The 25615-nt window shown below is 37.5% G+C and overlaps 1 protein-coding gene across 2 annotated transcripts in view; it reads left to right on the top strand.

Annotated features, from left to right (window-relative positions):
* TLK2 (tousled-like kinase 2) overlaps positions 1-25615 on the top strand; it is a 127337-nt gene that overhangs the window by 46152 nt on the left and 55570 nt on the right. The window contains exons 4-8 of one of the 2 annotated variants that reach the window (XM_010856463.1): positions 707-776; positions 1784-1827; positions 2549-2644; positions 13622-13789; positions 25414-25509. In XM_010856463.1, coding sequence (XP_010854765.1) covers positions 707-776; positions 1784-1827; positions 2549-2644; positions 13622-13789; positions 25414-25509 — 474 coding nt within the window. The remainder of the gene's footprint in view (positions 1-706; positions 777-1783; positions 1828-2548; positions 2645-13621; positions 13790-25413; positions 25510-25615) is intronic. The other variant, XM_010856462.1, reaches the window with a different exon arrangement.

The following is a 25615-nucleotide window of genomic DNA, read 5'->3' as shown; positions in this document are numbered from 1 at the left end:
AGGTGTCCTTGAATTTTAGCACTTCTTAGTACTTCAGCAGAGTGAGTCAGTGTGGCCTGAAGGACTTCAGTAACAAAATTTGAAATTTTGTGTTTTTTAAAGGCAAATAACCTAGCTGATTATATAACTGCTTACTTTGCACTTAGATAAGACTGAATAGACTAGTCAGTTGACTGATCATGCAGATATTTCCTTTTTGGAAAAAAATTTTAGATTTAAGGTCTTTTAAAGTAGAAATATTGGGATTCCCTGGTGGTCCAATGGTTAGGACTCAGTGCTTTCACTGCTGGGATCTGGATTTTCAATCCCTGGTCAGAGAACTACTATCCCATAAGTTGCATGGTGTGGTCTCAAAAAGAAACAAATATTGTAACAGCTGCTATTTGAGAGCCTGCTATATGCTAGATGCTTGTACTACATTTGTGCTTTATAAAATAGTTCATTTAAGCTTTTGCAGCAACGCTGATTTACAGATAAGTAAATTAAAGCTCTGATATTTTAAGCAGTTGGCCAAAAATTGTATAAATGGTTTGACTTCAGATCTTATATTCTTTCTATGACCCTGCTCTAAGAGTAGGACATTCATTTAGGACTTGTGAGCCAGTTAATTCTCCTTATAAATTTGATATTTTTAACATACACTCTAATTTTCATAATGTGAAAAATTTGACAAAATGCTAATTGTGATGTATATGGTATTTAACAGACTCCTGAGAAAAAACAGAATGACCAGCGAAACCGGAAAAGAAAAGCTGAACCATATGAAACTAGCCAAGGTAGTAATAATTTCACACCAGTAAAAATATAAATTCTTATGTACTTAGGTATAAAACTTCCAGCTCACACTAATTAGTTTGCATACAGGGATTCCTGACAATGGAGATTTGCATTCCTTAAGGGAATATCAGGCTGTTTATGACAGACTTGCCATTTGATACACACTTGACAAAACAGCGTCAGTTCTGTGGGGACTCTAGTTCTCCCTGTTGTAAGTTAATAGTCTTCTCGCCATGGATTTGTCTTCAGACTAAGGATCTATTGTACAGAAAAGAGATTACATAGCAGTTTTAACTATGTCTTGCACTAGGTCAGTGGTTTGTTAATAATAGGCAAGCAGAAATGGTTGCATTTACATGGCTGTCCTTTTACCTACCCTTCTTCCATGTCAGTTACTCAGTTGAATAATTGGTGCCCAGTGGAATAAATCTGTAAGTATGATGATCATAATGCCAGATTTCTTTAAATAATTAAAGAAAGAATAAATGAAATGGAAGAACTTCCAAGAAAGGAAAGGCCCCCTCCCCCCATTTTGTATCTTTTAATCTGCAAATCATTTTTTACTTTTGTGGGAGAAAATTTTTCCAAAGTAGCAAGGTCATGTAAATTTACTTGTGAAATAGAATAAACCATGTAGTTCTGATGAGTTTGTTTTGAGCTTTTCTATCCTCTTAGTTGGGGGTGTAGTTTATAGTTTAGTTTTATTTTGAGTCACCGTTGTGGCATAAGCTTTGTTAGTGTACTTGTAAAAGAAAGCGTAGTGAATCTTAAAGGAAAGCAAGCTGTGAAAAGGTCTTTCTTTCACTGCTTATTTTAGTGTTTTATTTTGTGGTGGAAACTGTCTTCTGTTCTTAGGAAACAGGTATTTTGGCTCATTTGTTAAAAGTAAAGTTGACATTTGAATTGGTAACAGCATAGGCAGTCATTGAATACATAATACACTTTAGCAAATGATGGTTTACTTGTGTTACTGGAAAAACTGTACTTACTTTGGTTTTATTTTCAGGGAAAGGCACTCCTAGGGGACATAAAATTAGTGATTACTTTGAGGTAAGTTAAATTTTTGGAAAAAGAAATCTATAGTGACTTAAAAAAAAAAAAGAACCTAAATCCTTTCTTTCATTTAAAGCTTTAGAAAGGCATATATTGCCTTTACTGTGCCCTCCTCCCCTTCTTCCCCACCTTCATCAACCTGATGTTGCCCCATCTCTATAAGAGGAAACAGCTGCTGACTTCCTAAATTTAAATTTGTTCATGATGTGTCTTGTCTGTGATGATATAAAAATTCACAAATGAGGTGATCGTTCTCTTGGCCAGACTAGGTTTTGTGTCTTACAAAGGTTGAAGTGGAACGCCTCGGACTCTTCTTTTGTCCTCTACCTGTAGTCCAGTGGAACCTGTAGTAAGCTCACTGACCCATCCTTAGTGGTTACTGAAGGGGACGCTAACATACACTGTATTCCTGCTTCATGTATTTTGAGACAAGAAGGGGAAACATTCTTCTCTTATATCTTTTCCAAATCATGTGTACCTTCAGGTTTCTAGCCATGTTTTCCTTATATCTTGGTACATTTCTACTGGAGCTTCTTGTTAAAATCTCATTGAAAAGTTAGCAGAATTTGACTTACATGGCATTTTCTCTAGAATAAAATGTGTAGACTTAAAGGGACCATATATAATTAAGACCTGTATGTGTATTAATCTTTTACTCTCCTTATCTGAGCATAGTACTGTTGTGAATTATTCATATCCATTTTTCCCTGTTGGCCAGTTTGCTGGGGGAAGCGGGCCAGGAACCAGCCCTGGCAGAAGTGTTCCACCAGTTGCACGATCCTCACCGCAACATTCCTTATCCAATCCCTTACCGGTAAGCATTCACCTGGAGAAATGTGACACCTGTTGTAGGAGACCAAGAAGCCCAGGAACACTCAAGCAAAGTTTCTCTTCCATTAATTACCCAAGGGGAGTGAAGTCTTAAGGAGAAACGTTCATAGCATTACCTGTGAATCACTTAACTTAGATTCAAATCTGTATCAGTCAGTTTACATTTTATGAGAGCTGATCCTGTTCTCCCGGTATAAATCGATTACTTCTAGGCCTCAAGAAAGGGGTTTCCCGTCCAAACATTAGGTTTTTATCCTGGCCAGACTTACATATTCCTGTAGTTAAATTCCTTTAAAAAAAATTGTGGTCAGCTCCTGGTATTTGAATTAATTGGATGGCTTGCTCAGTGATGTAGTAGAGAAGCTAATACCGCACAGATTTGGGATAGGTTTGTTCTCTGATCTGAAACTCTATAAAAACATCACAGCCAAGTTAGTGGTTCTCAGGCCAGGGTAGTTTATCCCCTCAGGGGACATTTGGCAATGTTGAAGTAATTTTTGGTCAGAACTAGAGGGTGGGTGGAATGATGCCATAGGCATCTGCTGGGCAGAGGCCAGGGATGCTGGTGTACATCCTGCCATGCACAGGACAGGCGCCCACAACAAAGAATGATCCAGTCCAGAATGGTGCTAGTGCCAAAGCTGAGAATCCCTGAACCAGCTCGTGTAGGATTTTATGTAAGTTCACTCAAGTGCCTTTGGCTGATTTGTTGATACCATATGAGAACCCTGTACATAAGAGTGTATTATGTCCTTTGATGCCTCAGGTATTGCTGTGGGATCTTAGGGAAAAGGGAGACCAGGAGTTTTCATCCTAGGTCTCTGTTTCGGAAAGTTGCTTTTCTCTGCCTCAGCAGACTTGATTAATATTGCTTTTTTTTTTTTTAAGTGATTTAGTCTCTGTATTGTTAAACTAGTTAAAATGTCCTTCTTCCCCTCTTCTGTCTCATAAAAACATGCGTTCATTAGGGTGATTATAATTAGTAAAGCACTTAGCAAAATGTATTCAGCTTGAAATTTTTTCTATTACTTTGTCATCATTGCCATATTTAAAAATATTATAAATGTTCAATGTGTAGATATGTTTGGTTAGGTTGAAGTTTGTTAGCTAACTTTTGAGGAGACCTAGATCTGTATTTTTATTGTTTTAAACCAGTTACAAGTTTTAAAATGTTAAATGGGATTGCAGAATTATCTATTTGGGACAAATACGACTTGTAGAATTTTGTTATCTTACTACTCTTTTCTTCCTGAAAAAGATTTTTTTTCATTTGGTTTTCAGTAATGTGACCACCCATCTATCATGTGTCCATTTAAGTCAGGTCTTAAATGAAGACAAGAGAGAGGTACCTAAGTGATCCACAGACAGTCCTGCCACCTCAGTGAGTGGTGGCTGAGCCTCATTATCGTGCAAATCTAAGTATGTCTTGGTTGTTAAAATAGAAACCAACCTTAATTTCCTTTTTCCATTGCATTTTATCCTCCTATCTTATATTCTGTGCTTCATTGTTATAATCAACTGATTTGTATATACCCTTCAATTCCCTTTCCCCACTCTCTCGATTATACTTGCCTGAAAAAAACTCAGCCCTGATTAAATCTAATTTTCCTTGCCTGTATCTAAGCGGTTCAGCCTGGTTAGAGAAAAGCACATACACCCATGCTGACTGATCTCACTTTAAGTTTGTGACCACCAACCTCATAAGCCTCTGAGTTGCTGCCAGTCCTATTATATTTCCATAGTTAATTCACTCTCCTAGATGAATATTTCATATTTTTGTCACTTTCTGCAGTCTTCCAGCAGCAATTCCTTCCCCTCTACTCTCTCAACTGATGACTTGACTTTTTTATTTTTTTAGGAAAATAGAAGCAATCAAAAGAGAACTTTCCCATGTGTTTCTGCCAGCTCTACCAGGTTACTTGTGTCCTTATCCGTTATCTGCCTTTTAGGATGCATGAACTGGACAGCCCTTTACTTGGTCATCGATTTCCCTGAAAATTATATATGCACCTCTCCTTGCCATGTCTGCTTATATAACTAAATGAATAGCTTAGAAAACGTCTGTAGGACTTCCCTGGTGGTCCAGTGGTTGGGAATCTGCTTGCCAGTGCAGGGAACGTGGGTTCGATCCCTGGTCTGGGAAGAGTCCACATGCCACAGAGCAACTAAGGTCGTGCACCACAACTGCTGAGCCCGTGCACCCTAGAGCCTGTGCTCTGCAACAAGAGAACCACCTCAATGAGAAGCCTGTATACAGCAGTGAAGACCCAGAGCAGCCAAAAATAAATAGATAAATAAATAATTTAAAAAAAAAAAACCCACAGAGGAGCTCTTGCTCACTAGCACAACAACAAATTGCTCTTTTTGCAGTCTACCCTGTCCCTGTAGATAACAGTTCATTGTGTCCAGTTTTTTAGATCATAACTTTATGCCCCATATCTCATCCATCAAAATCCTGTTTTCTTTTTAAAAAATAGCAGAATCCACCCTCTTTTCTGTTCACCTGGTTCTCTGCATCAGTCTCTAAAGTAGTCTCCTTGTTTCTGCCTGTGTCTCACCTATTTTCAATATAGTAAGTAGCCAGAATGATTCTGTGAAAAATTTAAGTCAGATCCTATTCAGAACTGGCCAGGGGCTTGTCCAGACTGTTCTAGGCTTATGTGGTCTAGAAGCTCCTACATAATCTTTGCTCCTCACATCCATCTGACTGCATCTGCTCCCCTTCTTCCTCATGCCACTTAAGCTGCACTGGCCTCCTAGAAGTTCTGTGAACACTCTGAAGCACTCTTTACTTCAGTGCCTTTGTACCTGCTATTTCTTCTTCCAAGAATAGCGTGATGAGCAAGTCCTTCATCAGACTGTTGCTCAAAAATGGCCTTGTCAAGAGAGGTCTCTCCTGGCCAACTTCTTTGAATAATAGTCCCTCTCACCTTGTAACTCTGTCCCTAATCCTGCTTTAATTCTTAGTTATTACTATCTGGCATATGTATTTAAAGTTTGATATATATATTTAAATTTTTATTGATTCATATTTATACATATAAAAGAGTATACATGTACATCTACAGCTTAATGAATGTTCACCAACTGTACTAGCACAAGAAACAAAGTACCAGCCCCTCCAGAAAGTCCCTTATGTTCCCTTTCAGTTATTAGCCCCCTCCCTGCGATTGGAGATAGCTACTGTCCTAACTTCTAATAGTAGCATAGATGAGGGCTCTTTTGTTTTTATACAGTGTATGAAAGGAACCACACAGTATCTAATATAGTCTGGTGTCGAGTTTCTTTCAGTCAGCATTACTTTGGTGAAAGTCATCCATGTTGTGTGTTGTAGATCATTCACTGTCGTCATTGTGTGGCATAATTTTAATATTTTTATTTAATTTACAGATCTTAATTTTTAACTATACAGTTAGTTTGTTGCCCATCATCTTCCACCAGAATGTTAATCCCAAGAGAATTGGACCTTTGTTTTATTACTACTATTTCCATCTCTTACACTGTTTGTTACATAAAGGTGTAATCATTTTGACTATTTCCCTCACTCCTTGGCATAGAAGAGAGATCTTGTTCAGTGTTTAGTCTCTAACACCCAAAACAGTGTTGGGTGCACAGTGGGAATGCAAGACAGACTATTTGTTGAAAGAGAAGAATAGAAGAACAGATAAAGAATCATTTTAGCTTTTTCCCTCCTAAGTGATTCTTCTATATTTTTTGTTAAATACAAAAAAGTACACAAACCCTGAGCCTTTGAGTTCAGGAGTTGGTAAACTACAGCCTACAACTGGCAGGCCGAAAATGATTTTTAGATTTTTTGAGTCATAGAGACAAAGAAGAATATGTCACAGAGTTATGTTGCCTGGAAAGCCTAAAATATTTCTATCTGGTCCTTTACAAAAAATGTTTCCAGGCAGTCATTATGAAGTTAACTCCATTAATCATTACTTAGGTCAGAAAGTAAAATACTTCCAGCACCCTGGAAACCTTCCCTGATCACAACTCCCTCCCAATACTCTAGAAACAACCACTGTTCTAATTTTTGTGATCAGCATTTGCTTTTCTTTATAGTATTGTCATTATGACAGTTTTGTTAATCACGGCGTTTAATCTCCATGTTTAAATCTTCTGTATTCTGACTTTTGGCTGTTTGTTCTGTCAATTACTAAGAGAGGTATATTCATGACTGTCATGATTATGGGTGTACTTTGTTTCTTCCTGTATTTATATTTTTGCCTTATGTATTACTAAGTGATTCTCTTTATTTCTCCTGATACTTTTTGCTCTTAATGCAGTTTATCTGATACTAGTATATTCAAACCGCTGTATAGTGTAAATATTTCTGTTTTTATATTGTCAGCTTTTCATTATTATGTTTTCAGTATATCTGACAAGTACATAGTTGAAATTTTTTTCTTTATTCAGTCTAAAGTCTTTTTTAAGGGAATTACGTAGTGGTCCAGTGGTTAGGAGTCAGCACTTTCACTGCTGGGGCCTAGGTTCAATCCCTGGTTGGGGAATTAAGATCCTACAAGCTGTGTGGCATGGTCAAAAAAAAAAATCTTTTTTAAACTTCAGTATTTATTCTGTTTACATTAATGCTGCTAAGTCGCTTCAGTCATGTCCAACTCTGTGTGACCCCATAGACGGAAGCCACCAGGCTCCCCCGTCCCTGGGATTCTCCAGGGAAGAACACTGGAGTGGATTGCCATTTCCTACTCCAATGCATGAAAGTGAAAAGTGAAAGGGAAGTCGCTCAGTCGTGTCCGACTCTTAGCGACCCCATGGACTACAGCCTACCAGGCTCCTCCATCCATGGGATTTTCCAAGCAAGAGTACTGGAGTGGGATGCCATTGCCTTCTCTGGTTTACATTAATAAACATCGTTATATTGGTTTTAAATACTCTGGCTTTTAATGGTATCTGTCATTGCCTGTTTCTTGCCTGTTCTATGTCACTGTTTCCTTCAATTCTTGTTTTCATTTGGATTAAAAAATATTTCATACTTTTCTCCTCCACTAGTAGGTAGGTCCTGTGTGGTGTTTCTCCCACAGGTATCTTTAATATGCCAAAGTTTGATGTTAACAGTAGCCTAGTTACATGATAACTTCGATTCCATTTCTGTGCTACTGCCTTGGTGGTGGTGGTGTAGGTTTATATTTTGCCTTTAAAAAATTTATATATATATATATATATATAAAAAATCATAGTACATTATTATGCTGTCAGTGTTCATTTAGATTTATCCATGTACTTACTTACCTCTTTCTTTGTACTTCTTGCCTTTTTACATATTACACCTTCCACTTTAGGGAAGAAGTGGACGTGGAAGTACTTCTGCCTTCCATAGTCCTTAATACAGTATTTATCTGCTGGGGGTTAACTCTCTAGGTTTTTGTTTGCTGAAATAACTTTATTTTGCCCTTATTCTTGAAAGATATTTATGCTGTGTATATATCTAGATTGGTTTTTTTTTCACCACACACAGTTAAGTATATCGTTACCATTTTTTTGGTTCCCTTGGTTACAGTTGAGAAAATAGTTTTCATTTACTTATTTCTTTGAAAGAAACTGCTCTGCTTCCCCTACCCACACCTACCCTTCTCCCCTCAAGCCCCAGGCTACTTTTACTTTGTGGTGGTGTGCTTTGAGACATCCTTTTATTTCCCTTCCATGTGATTTGCTGGGCTTCTGATATTTGTGGGTTGCTGTCTTGTACCATTTCTGAATAGTTATTTGCCATTGTCTCTATCTCAGTCCTATTCTCTTTTTCATTCTCCTATTAAATTTCAGGGAACCATATGTTAGCGGAGAAGGCAATGGCAACCCCACTCTAGTACTCTTGCCTGGAAAATCCCACGGATTGAGGAGCCTGGTGGGCTGCAGTCCATGGGGTTGCTAAGAGTCGGACACGGCTTAGCGACTTCCCTTTCACTTTTCAGTTTCATGCATTGGAGAAGGAAATGGAAACCCACTCCAGTGTTCTTGCCTGGAGAATCCCAGGGATGGGGGAGCCTGGTGGGCTGCTGTCTATGGGGTCACACAGAGTCGGACACGACTGAAGCGACTTAGCAGAGCAGCATATGTTAGACTGTCTCACTTTATCACCTGCCCCTTCATTCTTCTTTCTGTATGCTCCATTCTGGATAGTTTCTTGCCTTTCAGTTCTCAAATTCTCTGTTTTGGTGTATCTAATTTGCTGCATTGGATTCTTAATTTTTGTTATTTTATGTTCCCTGCAGATATAGTCAAACTGTCTTTTATTTCTTTAATCTGGTAGACATAGTTGTTTTATAATCTGTTAATTTTTGTGTTTGAAGTTTAAAAAAATCTGTTTCTGCTATATCTTAATTTTCCTAGTTGTTGCTCAGGTCTTTATTTCTTTTATGCTTTGGTTGTCTGTATGCTGCTCATACTTGAAAAATTGTTTGTGAAATTTCTTTGAGGTCTAAAATGAACATATGTTTCTCCAGGGAGAATTTTTATTTGCTTCTCTCAAGTGTCTAGAGATTCTACCAGTCTCTACAAACTACTAAATTCATGGCTTGCTTTGTTTGATTTGCTAGATTGTTTCTTTCAACCAGACAAGCAGTATTGATTTGGATTGTATTAACTTGCATGGGAAATCCCATGGGCAGAGGAGCCTGGTAGGCTGCAGTCCATGGGGTCGCTAGGAGTCAGACACGACTGAACGACTTCACTTTCACTTTTCACTTTCATGCACTGGAGAAGGAAATGGCAACCCACTCCAGTGTTCTTGCCTGGTGAATCCCAGGGAGCCTGGTGGGCTGCCATCTGTGGGGTCACACAGAGTCAGACACGACTGAAGTGACTTAGCAGCAGCAACATTTCTCAGGGGAACCTGCACCCCCTGCATGGCCAAGGCAACTGTTGCAGCTCCCTGAGGGCGGGAGAACTATTTCTTCTGGCTTACATTTTCCCTGAGGTTTTAACCCTTTGAAAGTACAGCTTAAAGTGGGAAGGATTCATATTGAGAGTCCTATGCTGGATGGGCTTGGCGTATGATTAGCCACTTGGCAACATGGTGCCCAGGGATTGGAAAGTCAAGATCTTAGGGTGTCCCATGGATGGAGGAGCCTGGTGGGCTGCAGTCCATCGGGTCGCTATGAGTCGGACACGACTGAGTGACTTCACTTTCACTTTTCACTTTCATGCATTGGAGAAGGAAATGGAAACCCACTCCAGTGTTCTTGCCTGGAGAATCCCAGGGACGGGGGAGCCTGGTGGGCTGCCATCTGTGGGGTCGCAGAGTCGGACACGACTGACGTGACTTAGCAGTAGCAGCAGCAGGGCAAATGTGACTTTGATGCTTCTTTTACTACCTGTTTTGTGTTCCTTATTTCCATTAGGTTTTGCCATGACAAATCCCTACTATTTTGACAGCTTTTCAATGCTTTTAATATCTTTTTAAAAAAACATTTTGTCCTGTCTTTATAGTTGTTTTCTAAGGGAATGTTGGTACAAACATCCCAACCTGCTATATTTCCAGAGATATTTAAAGATCTTTTAAGCCCTTGGCAAATAATTATTGAATGTATGACAGAATTATTTGTTTTAATATTGTAGCTTCAATGATAACAGTGTGCCAGGTAGTGAGATTATTGTTGTTAAGTATTACAGGTATTCTGGAGTCTGCATTTAAATTTATTGGGTGAGGTAGGAGTGTTGTTTTTAAGGAGTTGTGGCTTTTACTCATAGATTTAAAAAAAAAAATTCTTTTTTCCAGATCACTTTGATTAGTCTGTTTTACTTATATTTTCTAAAGTAAAAATGTTAGTTTTCCCTGATAAAGGGATACATGCTGATTATGAAAGTCCAATAATTCAGAAGTGGTAAAATATACAGTCCTTTCCACAAGAGCTATTATCAAAGAGTTTAGTGGGCATATATGTATACATGTATGTTCATATAGCAGATTTCCTCATTTCCATTGTATAAATTTATTTAGACAATAGACTGACTTAAATATTTTGTATTCTCTAAGTAATGCTGTAATGAATATCCTTGTGTATACATCTGTGCTTATGCATTTGTTTCCTTTGGATAAATTTCCAAAGGTTAGTTCCCAAGTCAAAGAATATGCACACTTTAAAATGTCATCACATGAATGGATAAAGAAGATGTGGTGTCCAGTACACACATACACCCACACGCTGGAATATTACTCAGCCGTTAAAAAGAACGAAACAGTGCCATTTGCAGCAACACGAATGGACTAGAGATTATCGTATTAAATGAAGCAAGCCAGACAGAGAAAGGCAGATATCATATAATATCACTTATATTGGAATCTTTAAAAATGATACAAATAAACCTATTTATAAAATAGAAATAGACCCACAGACATAGAAAACAAACTTATGGTTATAAAGGGGAAAGGGTAGATGTATAAATTAGGAATTTGGAATTAACATATTAATATACACACTGCTATATATAAAATAATAACCAACAAGGACTTACTGTATAGAACAGGCAACTGTGTTCATATTTTATAATAACTTATAAGGGAAAAGAATCTGAGAAAGAAAATATGTGTTCAGTTACGTATATATAACTGAATCACTTTTCTGTATACCTGAAACTAACATAGCATTATAAATCAACTATGCATCAATTTAAAATAAATAAAATGAAATATCATCACATAATTGCTAGCAGGTCATCAGCAGTTTGAGAGTCCCAATTTCTTCTATCCTTCTAATACTGAATTTTACATTATAGTCTTTGCTAGTGAGAAAAATACCTTGTTTTATGTTGCATTTCTTCATCAGTGATATTACATATCTTTTCATATGTTTAGTGGCCTTTTGGATTTCTCTTTTAATGCTTATTCAGTTCCTTTGCCTATTTATTCGAGCATTTGCTTTGTCTTGCTGATGGGTAGGAACACATTATTTATTAAGATTGTTAGCTCATTGTCACTTATAGTGTGAATATTTTCTGCCTCTTTATAATTTGGTTTTTAACTTGTTTATGTCCACTTTCACCATTCAGAAGTCAAAAAATTAGAAGTGATCAGATTTATCAGTGTTTTTCTCTTCATGACTTATTACTAGTTTTGTCTTATTCTTAGATGTTCCTATATGGTTTGTGTTTTTAATGTCATGTTTAAAAAACCCTCACCACTAGAAAGTCATAATAGCATTTGTATATTTTCTTATAATTTTTATGTATACTATAAGGAAGTAATGTACTTTTCCTTTTTTCTAATATCTGTGTACATATCGTATCATCTTTGTAATAAAATTCCCACTAATTAGAAATGCAGTATAATCACACATTACACATCCATTTTATATGGGTCTTTTTCTGATTTTTCCGTGCCACTGATTAGTCTGCTTGTTCCTTTACCAGGATTATGCTTATTTGGTTTATTGTTGCTTTGTTATTGCTATTTAGTCGTTAAGTCATGTCCAACTCTCTGCAACCCCATTGGACTGGAGCCCACCAGGCTCTCCTATGTCCATGGGAGTGTGTTATCATTTCCTTCTCCAGGGGATCATCCCAAGCCAGGGTTGTCTCCTGCACTGGCAGGTGGATTCTTAAACACTGAGCTACCAGAGAGGCCAGTGTTGCTTTGCAGTAAGTTTTAATAGCTGGTCAGGTTTCCCTGGTACACTTTATCAAAAATTACATGGCTAATTTTGATGATTTTTCCAAGTGGACCTCAGAACTAAAATATGAAAATCCATACAAACAGTCTCCCCAAAGAGCAGAGGAGAATCTAGATGATCAATCGCTATGCTACCACAACACCCTTTCTTGCAAAAATAGAAACAATAATACACAAAAAGCCCTGAGCACTGGCTTTTAGAGAAGTTTGACATATATAAAATGTGAACTCAGAAGCACAGTATTTTGCCATTTAACGTTGGTCGTCTTTTATATTTGTCAGTGAATTATAGTTTTTGTTTTACATGTAATCTGCATATTGTTTCCTTGTAAGTATTTTATAGATAATTTTGAATCTGATTTTTCTTCTGATGCTACTTGTTCTGATTATAATCAAGTTGTTGATATATGGGGAAGTTATTGATTTTTGTGTATTTATTTTCTATTTGGCCATCTTACTGAACTCTTATTTGTTGTTTTTCAGTTGATTTGTTTGGTTTCCTTTGTGAATAGTTATATCATCCAAAATTGACACTTTCTAATGTTTGATATTTTCCAGTGTTTATACCTCATATTGTTTTCCTTATCACTTTGGCTAAAAATTCTATGATAATGTTGAATGACTGTGATATTAATGTGTTAACCCCTGTCTAGTTCCTAATTTTAATGAAGGTATCTCAAGTATAGCACCATTAATTATAGTTATGTTTATTTCTGAAAAAATACTCTGTTGAATTATAAATGGATACTTACAGGTTTTTTTTTTTAAGTATTGCCCAACAATGTGCAAATCTTTTTGCATCTAAAGGAAAGAATCTTGATTCTCTGCCCTCCCACACCAACATTAATGTAGTGAATTACATTAGTAGATGGAATAATGAACTATCCTTACATTTCTAGAATAAGCCATACATAATTGTGGTATATTATTCTTTTGTTTGTATTTATTTTATATTTTGCTTATGGGTATAATATGATAATAGAATAGAGAGTGAAGTAAGTAGGGGCCAATGCCTTAATCTTTATTAACCTAGAGGTTAGAAATAGCATTTCCTTGTAGAATTGAGGGTATAATGAAGTTGTTTGTTGAACTCTACAAAGTAACCTGCAAATTCAGAGTTCTGTAAATATAGAACCATTAAAATGTACTAAGATAGGTCATAATCCAGTGATAATGTTACTGTACTCTCCATATTTGTTTTCAGAGGGTTTTTTTTTTAAAGTCCTTCTTGTATCTGATAACTGTGTTTTAATCTGTTGCATGTTTTGGCAGTATCAGATGTTTTCTTTGTCATGTAATTTGTGTGTTTTCTTTCATGTTTTCCAGCGGCGAGTAGAACAGCCTCTCTATGGTTTAGATGGCAGCGCTACAAAGGAGGTGTCAGAGGAGCAGTCTGCCCTGCCAACGCTTATGTCAGTGATGCTGGCAAAACCTCGGCTCGACACAGAGCAGCTGGCACAGAGGGGAGCTGGCCTCTGCTTCACTTTTGTCTCAGTGAGTACTGAGGCTGCGTTTATGCACATCCTTGTTTTCCTGGAGCCGAGATGGAGTTTGAGTAAGGATTTTGGTAGAGAGATGATGATTTCTAACTCTGTGTTACCTCTAAAGGTGTGTGCTTGTGCTCAGCCCCGCTTGGCTCGAGGCGCTGCGAGAGACTGCTTTATCAAAGTCTGAGTTTCCTGTGGGATGGAAAACACAACCTTAGGTTGACAAAGAACAGAAAATACAGATTAAATTCCATTACAATTAAAAATAAAATCTCCAGACTCCAACCATCACTTGTTTGAAGTTAATAGTCAAGTTAATAAAATATTAGTATGGGGATAGGCATGCTTACTAGTCATTTTCCCCTCTATGGTATCTGGACAGCCTGCATGCTTGCTTTCTCTCATTTCTTCAGAGTATTAGCACAGTTGCTTTTCCAAGACTATTTGGCTACCTGTTTGTTCCTTTCACCTTACTTCTTTCTTCTTCCTTGAAGAACAGGAATTTGATTATTATAAATGTTTGACCCCATTTTTTTATTTGCCAAATTATAATGCAGTTTGACTTAAAAGTTGTTGCTTTTCTTGGTTTCTTTACCCTGCCAAGTACCTGTTTGTTTTCAGTGACACAGTAAAGCAACAGAAAGCCCCATCGCCCTGTCCCTCCATTTTTAGGGGCCTCCTTCAGAGCTGACATTACCATTGATCAAGGTTTCTTTCTCTCTTTCTGGTTCATTTTCTCCAGTAATCTGTTTCCTCCTTATTTGCTCCATGGTTTCTGAGCAAATAAATCTCTATAACCTCTGGGATTAACCCACATATGATTGTATTAAAAAAGGCCATGAAATGGTGGGTGTCTTAAGGAAAGGAGATAAAAATAATAAAATAATTAGATAGGGATCATTGTGTATTATTTGAATCACTTCTGCCCTTCCTTCCTTCTCCCATTCTTTCCTTCCTCAGCTTAAAACAGTACCCATGTATTACCTCAGAGTTCTTTAAGTTTGGGGGTAATTTATTGCTGAGTAGTAGAGAACTAATACATGTGGCTTTATCTTTAATGCTTCCTTTTTTCTTCATATTCTACATCTAATCTATCAGAAAACATACTTATATCTAGAATCTGACCATCTCTCACCATCTCCACTGCCACCATAATGGCCCAACATCTCTCTGCTTTGGAATACTTTCTTATAGAGGAGTAATATGGTAATCACATCTGAAGAAGGAACATGGAAATAGTATAAAAACCAAAGTCCTAGAAGCTTTGGTATAGTTCTGTTTCTCTTTGCTTCTCTGCAGTTCCAACTGGAGTATAAACTTAGATAAAAAAGGAGAAAAGCAAAAAAGTTAGCAAATATATAACAAATGTTGGTTAATAGAGACAAGCAGTTTCCTTTAAAAAAAATAAAAGGCAAAGGCTATGAACAGGTAGTTTTAATGGGGAAAAAAAGGACAAATGTCTAACAATGTGAAAACTGGTTAACTTCAGCCATAGAGAAATGCAAAATAAAATAACTTATCAAATTGACAAGGACTAGTAAATTTGGTGATTCTTGGTGCAGGTAGTGGCTTAGATACACATACAGTGCTATGTGTATGTATAAATTGGTACAGTCATTTGGACAGGTTGGCAGTGTATCTCAGTGTTAAGTTTACATATCCTTGGGTCCCAAAATTCCATTCCCATGAACTACACAAAGATGTTTATTGTATTGTTTATAAATTGCAAAAATTTGAAAGCAGTGTCCTTCCACAGTGTTTCAGAGGAACTTCTAACAAGAATACCTATTATCTCCACGTTGCTAAGTCCGGCAATCAGTTCTCAGAACTTATTCAATATAATTCATTAGCTGCAGTTGATCAGTCCCTTCTTCTTTAAGCACATGGTCTTTTCTTTGCTTCTGACTTTTTGATGCTTCTTCATTTCCTGGATCTCCAAATGTTGGAGTGCCCCAGGGCTCAGTCTTCAGTCCTCTTATATACATACCATCTTTCAGTAAGGAGAATCTCATTTAGTTGCTTACTTTCAGTTATCACCTATACTCAGAAGACTTCCAAATTTACATCTCCAGCCCAGAGCCCTTCCCTGAATTCCAGATCTATGTAGTCAGTTGTCTGTGTCTAATAGGCATATCAAACTTAACACGACCAAAGCTGAATTCTTCACTTTGTTGCCCCATTCCAAACCCCATTTCTTCCACATCTCAGTAATTTTCAGCTCTCGGCTTACAATTGTTCAAAAATCCTGGAGTCATTCTAGTCTTATCTCTTTATTTTATATCCTAATTCTGAATCCATCAGCAAGTCTACTGATTTTACCTTCAAAATATATTCAGAATCCTGCCACTTCTCCTGCCCTTAACGATGACCACTCAAATCTCGTCTCCCCCTGAGATCGTGGTGGTAGCCTCCTAACTGAACTGTCAGCTTCTGCCTTTGTTCTCAGCAGATCAGAGTGATCCCATTGGAGCTTAAGTCCAGGCATGCCACTCCCCTGCTCACAAGTGTTCATAATGGCACATAATGCCTTGCATGGCCTGTTTCCCACCACTTTGACATCTGTTACTACTGCCTCCCTCCCTCACCAAGTTCCATCCTCACTGGCTGCCTTTCTTCTTCAAATACTACCTGGTGTCTCTCACCTCAGGGCCTTTATATTAACATTCTTCCTCTAGATATCACCTTGCCTTGTCCCCTTGGTTCTCTCTAGTCTCTGCTTAAGTCTACAGCCTATTAGAAAGGCTGTATTGTATAAGATAGCACTCCTTCCTGCTCCCCCCAAACATTATATAGCTGCTGTGCCCTAATTTTTCTTCTTAGCCTTATCACTAGCTTACCTGTTATAATTTACTTGTCTCACTCTGCACCCCCATCCTAACTCCCTTCCACTGCAATGTAAGCTGCATCAGGTCAAGGACTTCACTTTGTTCACTTCTGCACCGCCAACACTGGAACAGGATCTGCTCTCATATACAGGCAGTTTAATTATATGTTGTATGAATTAATGAAGGCATCTTTCATATAGGGACTAGTTAGATAAAATATAGTATGTATATACAATGGGATGCTCTACAGTTGACCAATGAAGTGAGATAGACTTTTATGTAGTTTGTAGACTTTTTTTGGCCATGGGATCCCTTGCATTTCCATATGAATTTTAGGATCAGCTTTTCAATTTCTGTAAACCAGACCAGATGGAATTTGTAGCAATTGTGCTGACTCTGCAGATTAATTTAGGGTAGTATTGCCCTCATAAAAAAAAAGTAGGTATATGTATTGGCAATGAAAGACCTATAGATCAATACTGATAAGTAAAAATAGGTGGCAGAATATTATGAGTCTGATCCTTTGAATGTTTGATCCCATGGACGTCCATGGCATTCTCTAGGCCAGAATACTGGAGTGGGTAGTCTTTCCCTTCTCCAGGGGTTCTTCCCAACCTAGGGATCGAATCCAGGTCTCCCGCATTGCAGGCAGATTCTTTATCAGCTGAGCCACAAGAGAAGCCCGTTTAAAATCATATTGGTACATAATTTTATGAATTTCAACATAAGAAATTTGATTTTCAACATTATAAACATATAGTTTTCTAAATTGTAAAAGTAGTATATGTGCATGATCTATGAATAATTGAAGTGATATAGAAGAGTAAAATTCTTTCCTTTGTATTCATGAGATAACCACTGTTAAGAGTTTGTTTTAGATTTTGTACTGAATACCATTTTAACTTCAAATTATCTTTTATGTAATCAACATTCCCCATTGAGAGATGTTTAACATACCCAGCTTCCTTTTTCATCTTTCAGCTTTTTAGTTATTATTACATTGTGATATTTAGTTTGTTATTTTAACTATAATTGAATTGTTTCTGCTTTATAAATTATTCTAAAAATTGACAACATTTAAGGAGTATTTACAATATTATGGTTGTTTCATTATTGTGCACCGTAAAACCGCGTGATTTTATTGGATTCACTGAGAAGAAAACAGTCCTAGTCACTGAATTCGTTTAGATTGAATGAGGCAGTTATAGTTGTCAAGGTCTAAAAGGTTTTTTTTAATATATATATGAGGTCTGTTACTTCCTCAAAAGCTACATCTTTTAACATTATATAAGATGTTCTTAAATGCTTTAATTTTTAAAAATGTAGTTTGCAGATTTTTTTTTGGCTGTGGGATCCCTTGTATTTCCATATGAATTTTAGGATCAGCTTTTCAGTTTCTGTAAACAGACCAGATGAAATTTATAGCAGTTGTGCTGACTCTGCAGACTAATTTGGGGGTATTGACTTCATAAAAATATTGTTTTCCAGTCCATGAATATGAGATATCTTTCCATTTATTTAGGTATCTTTAATTTCTTTTTATTAGTAATAAAATTCGGAATTTTTGGTGTATAGATTTTGCCCTTGTTTTGTTCAAATTATTTCTAAGAGTTTATTCTTTTTCATGTTATTGCAAATGTTTTTCAGAGATGGCCTTTTTTGGTGTTGAAAAAGTTCCCTTCTGAGTTCATTGAGTTCATCATGAAAGGGTATTCGATGCTTTCTCTATATCTGTTGAGATGATCGTATGGTATCTTTTTATTCTTGAGGTCTGTCCACTATTTGTCTTGTCCTTGTCATGTCATAGCCTTTTTTTAGTCTTAAAAAACCTTTTACCTCAGAGAAGCTTTATTTTACTATTCTTAGATTTTTCTTTCCCTCTGCTCTTTTCCTCCTAAAAGCCTGTTAGATAGTTTTGAAGCCTCTTCCTGTTCTTGTTTCTTAACTTTTCTTTCATGCTACTTGACTTTGTTTCTTCCTCTGGGAGATTTTCTTGACATTGTCTTTCAGATTTTCTGTGTTCGGTTCTATGCATTTTGTTACTTAGTTCATCTATTCACTTTTTAGAATATTGATACTCTTATCTTGTCACATTTATTTTTCAAGTTCTTTACTGTAGTATCCTTTTAACCCTCTCTGAACATATTTTATTTTTAAAGTTGTTTTTATTGAATTCTCTGTTTTCTCTTGGATCAGGTTTTGTTTTTTCATGTTGGATCTCCACTTTGTGCTGTTGGTTTTCTTGAAAAATGTATCTTGCTTTAGTTGAATGCAGTACTATTAGAGTGATTTAGCATAGGTTATTGGCATGGATTTTTCTCTGCAGTGGCATTGTACCGCTTCCCAAATAGCCCTCCATTGGTGTGTGTGTGTGTGTGTGTTATCCCTGTGTAAGCATCTAGTCAGCTTTCAGCAGAAAAACCAGCTCCTTTACAAACATGGAAATAAGGAGGGCGTTGTTTTGCTAGGTAACTCTTTAACTCTTAGCGGTGTATTCCACGTATTCCTCCATTCTGTCAGTTGTAGTGGGCAGGGATACTGTGCTTTCTTTGCTATTTTCCTTAGGACACAATATTCATAGCAGAAGCCCCTCCCCCTGGACTCACTCATTTTTTCATTTTAAATATTTACATGTTTGTTTTTTTAATTTAAGAGACCAATTCTTGTGCTTTACCCTTGGTTCAGAAGCAGTAGTATCCATGGCTCTCACTATGCAAGGGAGAGATCAAGAGGGGACCTTGTTGGACTATACAGGTTTTAAATGTCTGATAATTGTTCCATGGGTCAGTCCTGGTAAAGGTAAATCTCAGTGTGGGGCTTTGGAGGAGTTCCCTTGAAAAGAACCAGCCTGTTTTACTGCTGGTGTTTCCAGCTGTGAATTTATTTTACTTTCTCTATCAGTCTGATCCCAAATGCTTTTGAATGTTTCTTAAAATTTAAAGTTTTTAAAAATTTCTGATTCTCAATTCTCCTTTGTTTCTTAATGCTATTAGGGTTTCATTTAGAAAGAAAACCTTCCAAGTATCAGTAGGACTTTGGGAAATCTAGCCTGTAATTATGAATTAGAAGCCAGTACTACTTCTGTAATTGGAATGAAGAACACGGAAGTCTGGGAAGGATGTTTTGCCGAGTAAGGGTTGGACTAAATTTACAACTACAATGGTCTGCTTAGCAAGGCCATCAGCTTCTCATTTCTTGAGAACATGATCCTGTAACTGCGGACTCAGGAGACTAAGCTCTCTTTGTTTTCCAGTGTTGCATTTCTAGTGTTTAACACAGGACCAGGCACAGAGGTTCATAATTAATACCGAATGCATGATAAGAATTTTCATGGAGTATTTTCATGGATTCACTTGTCACAGTAGGTCCTTATATTTTTGTAGTTCTCCTATCTTTTGTAAGTATTATTTTCATTTTCATAAGGATTTGCTACCTCCTTACTTCTGTCCCACTGACTTAGTTAACTTTCTGCAGTTTTACTTATCATGGGCTATTTATATGTACATTTTTACAGAGAGCTTTAATTTGGAAACGTCTCCTTGAATGACATTCTAGTACCCTTTGTTTGCTGAAAGAAAACATAGAAATGAGCACATGTTAAAAAAGGAAAAAGCATTAAAAAAAATAAAAAACCCATATACCAAAATCTAGAAGTTCATAGAAAGAGCCTTTTAGCCTGTCATGTGATTCTTGTTGGTGTTTATTATAAAAGCAGCTCAGTAATGTTTATTTAGAGATAGATTTTAAAAGGATAGGATTTTAAAAGCAATCTAATGATAACTGAAAGAGATAATGGTTATATCATAGTGCAGTATAGTATGTGAGTTTTACAATCATAACCCTTCATCAATAAGACGAGGTTAGGTTTGCCACATTGTAGGAAGAATAGGGAACATTATCAATTATTTAGACTCTCCTAAACCTGGCTCTAATCACTGCTCTGACATACAGGCTGTGTACATTGTTTTATCTCTTTGAGACTGACTCCTCATTTTTTACTTTTTGATCCCCACAACAGTTCTCTCTCTTCCACTTGGGTTCTTGTATGGAATGTGAGAACCTGAAATGACCCTATCGTCTCTTCTCTTTGACTGCTTATTTCCTTCAAATTTTAACTCTGATATTATTTTATCAAGGAATTCACCCTCAATTCATTAAGTTAGGTTAGGTACCTTGTTGTGTATGCTTATAGCACATATCCTTAATTGCAGTTTTGTATTTATTTATATGATTGTTTAACAGTTCCTATCAACAAGTATTTATCCAGTGTTTTATACATCTTCTCTTGGTTTATGAGTTTTATAAGGCAGAGTGATGACTGGGCCTTTAGGTTTTGTTTCTGTTTTTCTTGGCCATTGCGTCCCGAGCATCTAACATGATACTTAGATGAGGATGTTTCAGTGAGTACTTGATGAGTGAATAAATAAAAACGGAGATGATATTATCGCCTACCTTACAAGACTGTGTGAGCCTTCAGTTAAGTTGTGTGTATGAAGTGCTTAGCTTGCTTGTGGCCTGTTCACAGCAGTACCCATAATGGCTGATGTGAGAGTCAGTGTACTGTGCTCATAGAGACTGGTTACTGTGGATGCAGATAGCCCTCAATTCTTATTCCCCCACTGACTAGCTCTGTGACCCCATGTAGGTACTTAATATCTCGGATTTGCATTTTCTTTATCTATAAATGGAAATAGCAGCACCTCCTTATAGGGTTTTGTAAAGTAATCCAAGTCTATGCCCTGACCAGTAATGCTGAAGAAGCTGAAGTTGAATGGTTCTATGAAGACCTACAAGACCTTTTAGAACTAACACCCCCAAAAGATGTCCTTTTCATTATAGGAGACTGGAATGCAAAAGTAGGAAGTTAAGAAACACCTGGAGTAATAGGCAAATTTGACCTTGGACTACAGAACGAAGCAGGGCAAAGGCTAATAGAGTTTTGCCAAGAGAACGCACTGGTCATAGCAAACACCTTCTTCCAACAATACAAGAGAAGACTCTACACATGGACACCACCAGGTGTCAATACTGAAATCAGATTGATTATATTCTTTGCAGCCGAAGATGGAGAAACTCTATACAGTCAGCAAAAACAAGACCAGGAGCTGACTGTGGCTTAGATCATGAACTCCTTTATGCCAAATTCAGACTTAAATTGAAGAAAGTAGGGAAAACCACTAGACCATTCAGTTATGACCTAAATCAAATCCCTTACAATTATACAGTGGAAGTGAGAAATAGATTTAAGGGACTAGACAGAGTGCCTGAAGAACTATGGACATTGTTCATATGGACAGTGTTCATGACCTTATACAGGAGGCAGAGATCAAGACCATCCCCAAGAAAAAGAAATGCAAAAAGCAAAATGGCTGTATGAAGAGGGCTTACAGATAGCTGTGAAAAGAAGAGACGCAAAAAGCAAAGGAGAAAAGGATAGATATACCCATCTGAATGCAGAGTTCCAAAGAATAGCAAGGAGACATAAGAAAGCCTTCCTCAGCAATCAATGCAAAGAAACTGAGGAAAACAATAGAATGGGAGAGACTGGAGATCTCTTCAAGAAAACTAAAGATACCAAGGGAACATTTCATGCAAAGATGGGCTCAATAAAGGACAGAAATGATATGGACCTAACAGAGGCAGAAGCTATTAAGAAGAGGTAGCAAGAATACACAGAACTGTACAAAAAAGAGCTTCACAACCCAGATAATCATAATGGTGTGATCACTCACCTAGAGCCAGACATCCTGGAATGTGAAGTCAAGTGGGCCTTAGGAAGCATCACTATGAACAAAGCTAGTAAAGGTGATGGAATTCCAGTTGAGCTGTTTCAGATCCTAGAAGATGATGCTGTGAAAATGCTGTACTCGATATGCCAGCAAATTTGGAAAATGCAGCAGTGGCCACAGGACTGGAAAAGGTCAGTTTTCATTCCAATCCCAAAGAAAGGCAATGCCAAAGAATGCTCAAACTACCGCACAATTGCACTCATCTCACACGCTAGTAAAGTAGTGCTCAAAATTCTCCAAGCCAGGCTTCAACAATATGTGAACCATGAACTTCCAGATGTTCAAGCTGGTTTTAGAAAAGGCAGAGGAACCAAGGATCAAATTGCCAACATCCACTGGATCATCAAAAAAGCAAGAGAGTTCCAGAAAAACATCTATTTCTGCTTTATTGACTATGCCAAAGCCTTTGACTGTATGGACCACTGCAAACTGTGGAAAATTCTTAAAGAGATGGGAATACCACACCACCTGACATGCCTCTTGAGAAATCTGTTTGCACGTCAGGAAGCAACAGTTAGAACTGGACATGGAACAACAGACTGGTTCCAAATAGGACAAGGAGTGCATCAAGGCTGTATATTGTCACCCTGCTTATTTAACATATGCAGAGTACATCATGAGAAACGCTGGGCTAGAGGAAGCACAAGCTGGAATCAAGATCACCAGGAGAAATATCAAAACTTCAGATATGCAGATGACACCACCCTTATGGCAGAAAGTGAAGAAGAACTAAAGAGCCTCTTGATGAAAGTGAAAGAGGAGAGTGAAAAAGTTGACTTAAAACTCAACATTCAGAAAACTAAGATCATGGCATTCGGTCCCGTCACTTCATGGAAAATAGATGGGGAAACAGTGGAAACAGTGTCAGACTTTATTTTTGGGGGCTCCAAAATCACTGCAGATGGTGACTGAAGCCATGAAATTGAAAGACGTGTACTCCTTGGGAGGAAAGTTATGACCAACCTCAACAGCATATTAAAACGCAGAGACATTACTTTGCCAACAAAGGTCCATCCAGTCAAGGCTATGGTTTTTCCAGTAGTCACATATGGTTGTGAGAGTTGGACTATAAAGAAAGCTAAGCACCGAAGAATTGATGCTTTTGAACTGTGGTGTTGGAGAAGACTCTTGAGAGTCCCTTGGGCTGCAAGGAGATCCAGCCAGTCCATCTTAAAGGAAATCAGTCCTGGGTGTTCATTGAAAGGACTGATGTTGAAGCTGCAACTCTAATACTTTGGCCACCTGATGCAAAGAGTTGACTCATTTGAAAAGACCCTGATGCAGGTAAAGATTGAGGGCAGGAGGAGAAAGGGACAACAGAGGATGAGATGGTTGGATGGTATCACCAACTCAATGGACATGAGTTTGGGTAAACTCCCGGAGTTGGTGAAGGACAGAGAGGTCTGGCATTCATGGGGTCGCAAAGAGTCGGACATGACTGAGCGACTGAACTGAAGGACTACTGGTGATCATGGCAGTAATTGCTCAATAGGTGATGGTTATACATTGTTTTAATGTTAACGAATAAAGAAATAAAGGAATAATTAGGAAGTATCAGATGAAACTTACATTATTCGAAACACTGTATTCTCTGATGAGATGATATTTCCATTAGCCCATAATCCCCAGAATATCCAGTATTTTGTAATTATGTCTAATTATGTATTATGATAGGTTGTACTATGTTGAGTGCAATTTTGTTTTTAAAAGGACTCTTTGGAGTAAAGGTCTTCCTTGACTTATGATGGGATTAGGTCCTAATAAACAGGTCATGAGTTGAAAATACCACTTGTAAATAAAAATACATTTAATATACCTCAGCTATTGAATATATCATAGCTCAACCTTGCTTGCCTTAAATGTGCTCAGAACATGTATATTAGCCTGCAATCACCTAACACAAAGTCTATTTTATAATATAGTGGTGAATCTCATGTAATTTATTGAATACTGAAAGTAAAAATCAATATGGGTGTCTGGGTGTATGGCTCTCAGTGTATCTGGTTGTTTACCTTCATGACTCTGTGGCTGACTGGGAGCTGTGGCCTGCTGCTGCTGTGTGGCATCATGAGAGAGTACTGTGTCACATGTTACTAACCCAGGAAAAGGTCAAAATTCAAAATTTGAAGTACCGTTTCTACTGAACTTATTGCTTTCACACCATCATAGAGTTGAAAACTTGTTAAGTGGAACCGTTGTTAAGTTGGTGACCATCTGTATAATGATTGCATAGTCTTGAACAGTTGAATTATATTAAGTCCTAAACCTTCTAAATTTGAAAGTGCCTTAGAATGCCCCATTATTTATGTGTAAAATGTCACAGTAAACAAGTGATGATATTGTAAATCGGCCAAAATTTTTGGCCCACTGTGTGTTCCTGGGCAGAGTTTGAGGGTCTCGGATGTGCTTCTGAATAGAAGTTTCCAGTCCTCTCCGCCTGAGTCATGGGCGTCCCTGGTGCTTGAGTGCTTCACCAGCCTGTCCTGCGAAAGCATGTTTACGGTTGACTGTTAAGACGTGTGGGTTTGGACTGACTGCTCAGGTCCACTTTGATGTGGAATTTTTTTTAATAGATCCATACTATGTGTTACACCATTCGAGACTGGTTTAATCAGCAGATTTAGAACTATGGATCCAGGGGGCCACCTGTAAAGTTACCTGTGGATTTTTGACTGCATGGTGGGGGGAGGAGGGTGGATGGTCAGCGCCCTTAACCCGTGTGTTTTTCAAGCATCAATTGTACCATGAAAAGGACATTTACATACTTAATTTCCATATTTAAAAAATTCATTTGTAAGCATTTGGTGTTTTAAACTATTTACAGTAAAATGATCTAAGCCACCTTGTCAAGCCCTTACTTTTCATTTGAATTGTGTATACTTTCGTCTTGGCTCCATGGCCCTGAGTCTTGGTTTTCATCAGGAAGTATTTGTTTTATGTAATCGTTTGTATCCATATAAATGCTCATGGAGAAAGATGGAAAACTTCTTGTGATTGGTGGTACACCTTTATTCCAGGCTCAGCAAAACAGTCCCTCATCTACGGGATCTGGCAACACAGAGCATTCCTGCAGCTCCCAAAAACAGATCTCCATCCAGCACAGACAGACCCAGGTAGGTCAGTGGTTGATAAACAGAGAGGGAAGGAACTGCTTCGGAGTAAATGCTAACACTGCGTGTAAAATCTGGGTCTTCTCTCTCCCTTTATTTCTCTGACTTC

This window comes from Bison bison, unplaced genomic scaffold, assembly GCF_000754665.1.
Source record: "Bison bison bison isolate TAMUID 2011002044 unplaced genomic scaffold, Bison_UMD1.0 scf7180017864371, whole genome shotgun sequence".
Lineage (NCBI taxonomy): Eukaryota > Metazoa > Chordata > Mammalia > Artiodactyla > Bovidae > Bison > Bison bison.
This window is presented reverse-complemented; position numbering and strand designations above follow the sequence as displayed.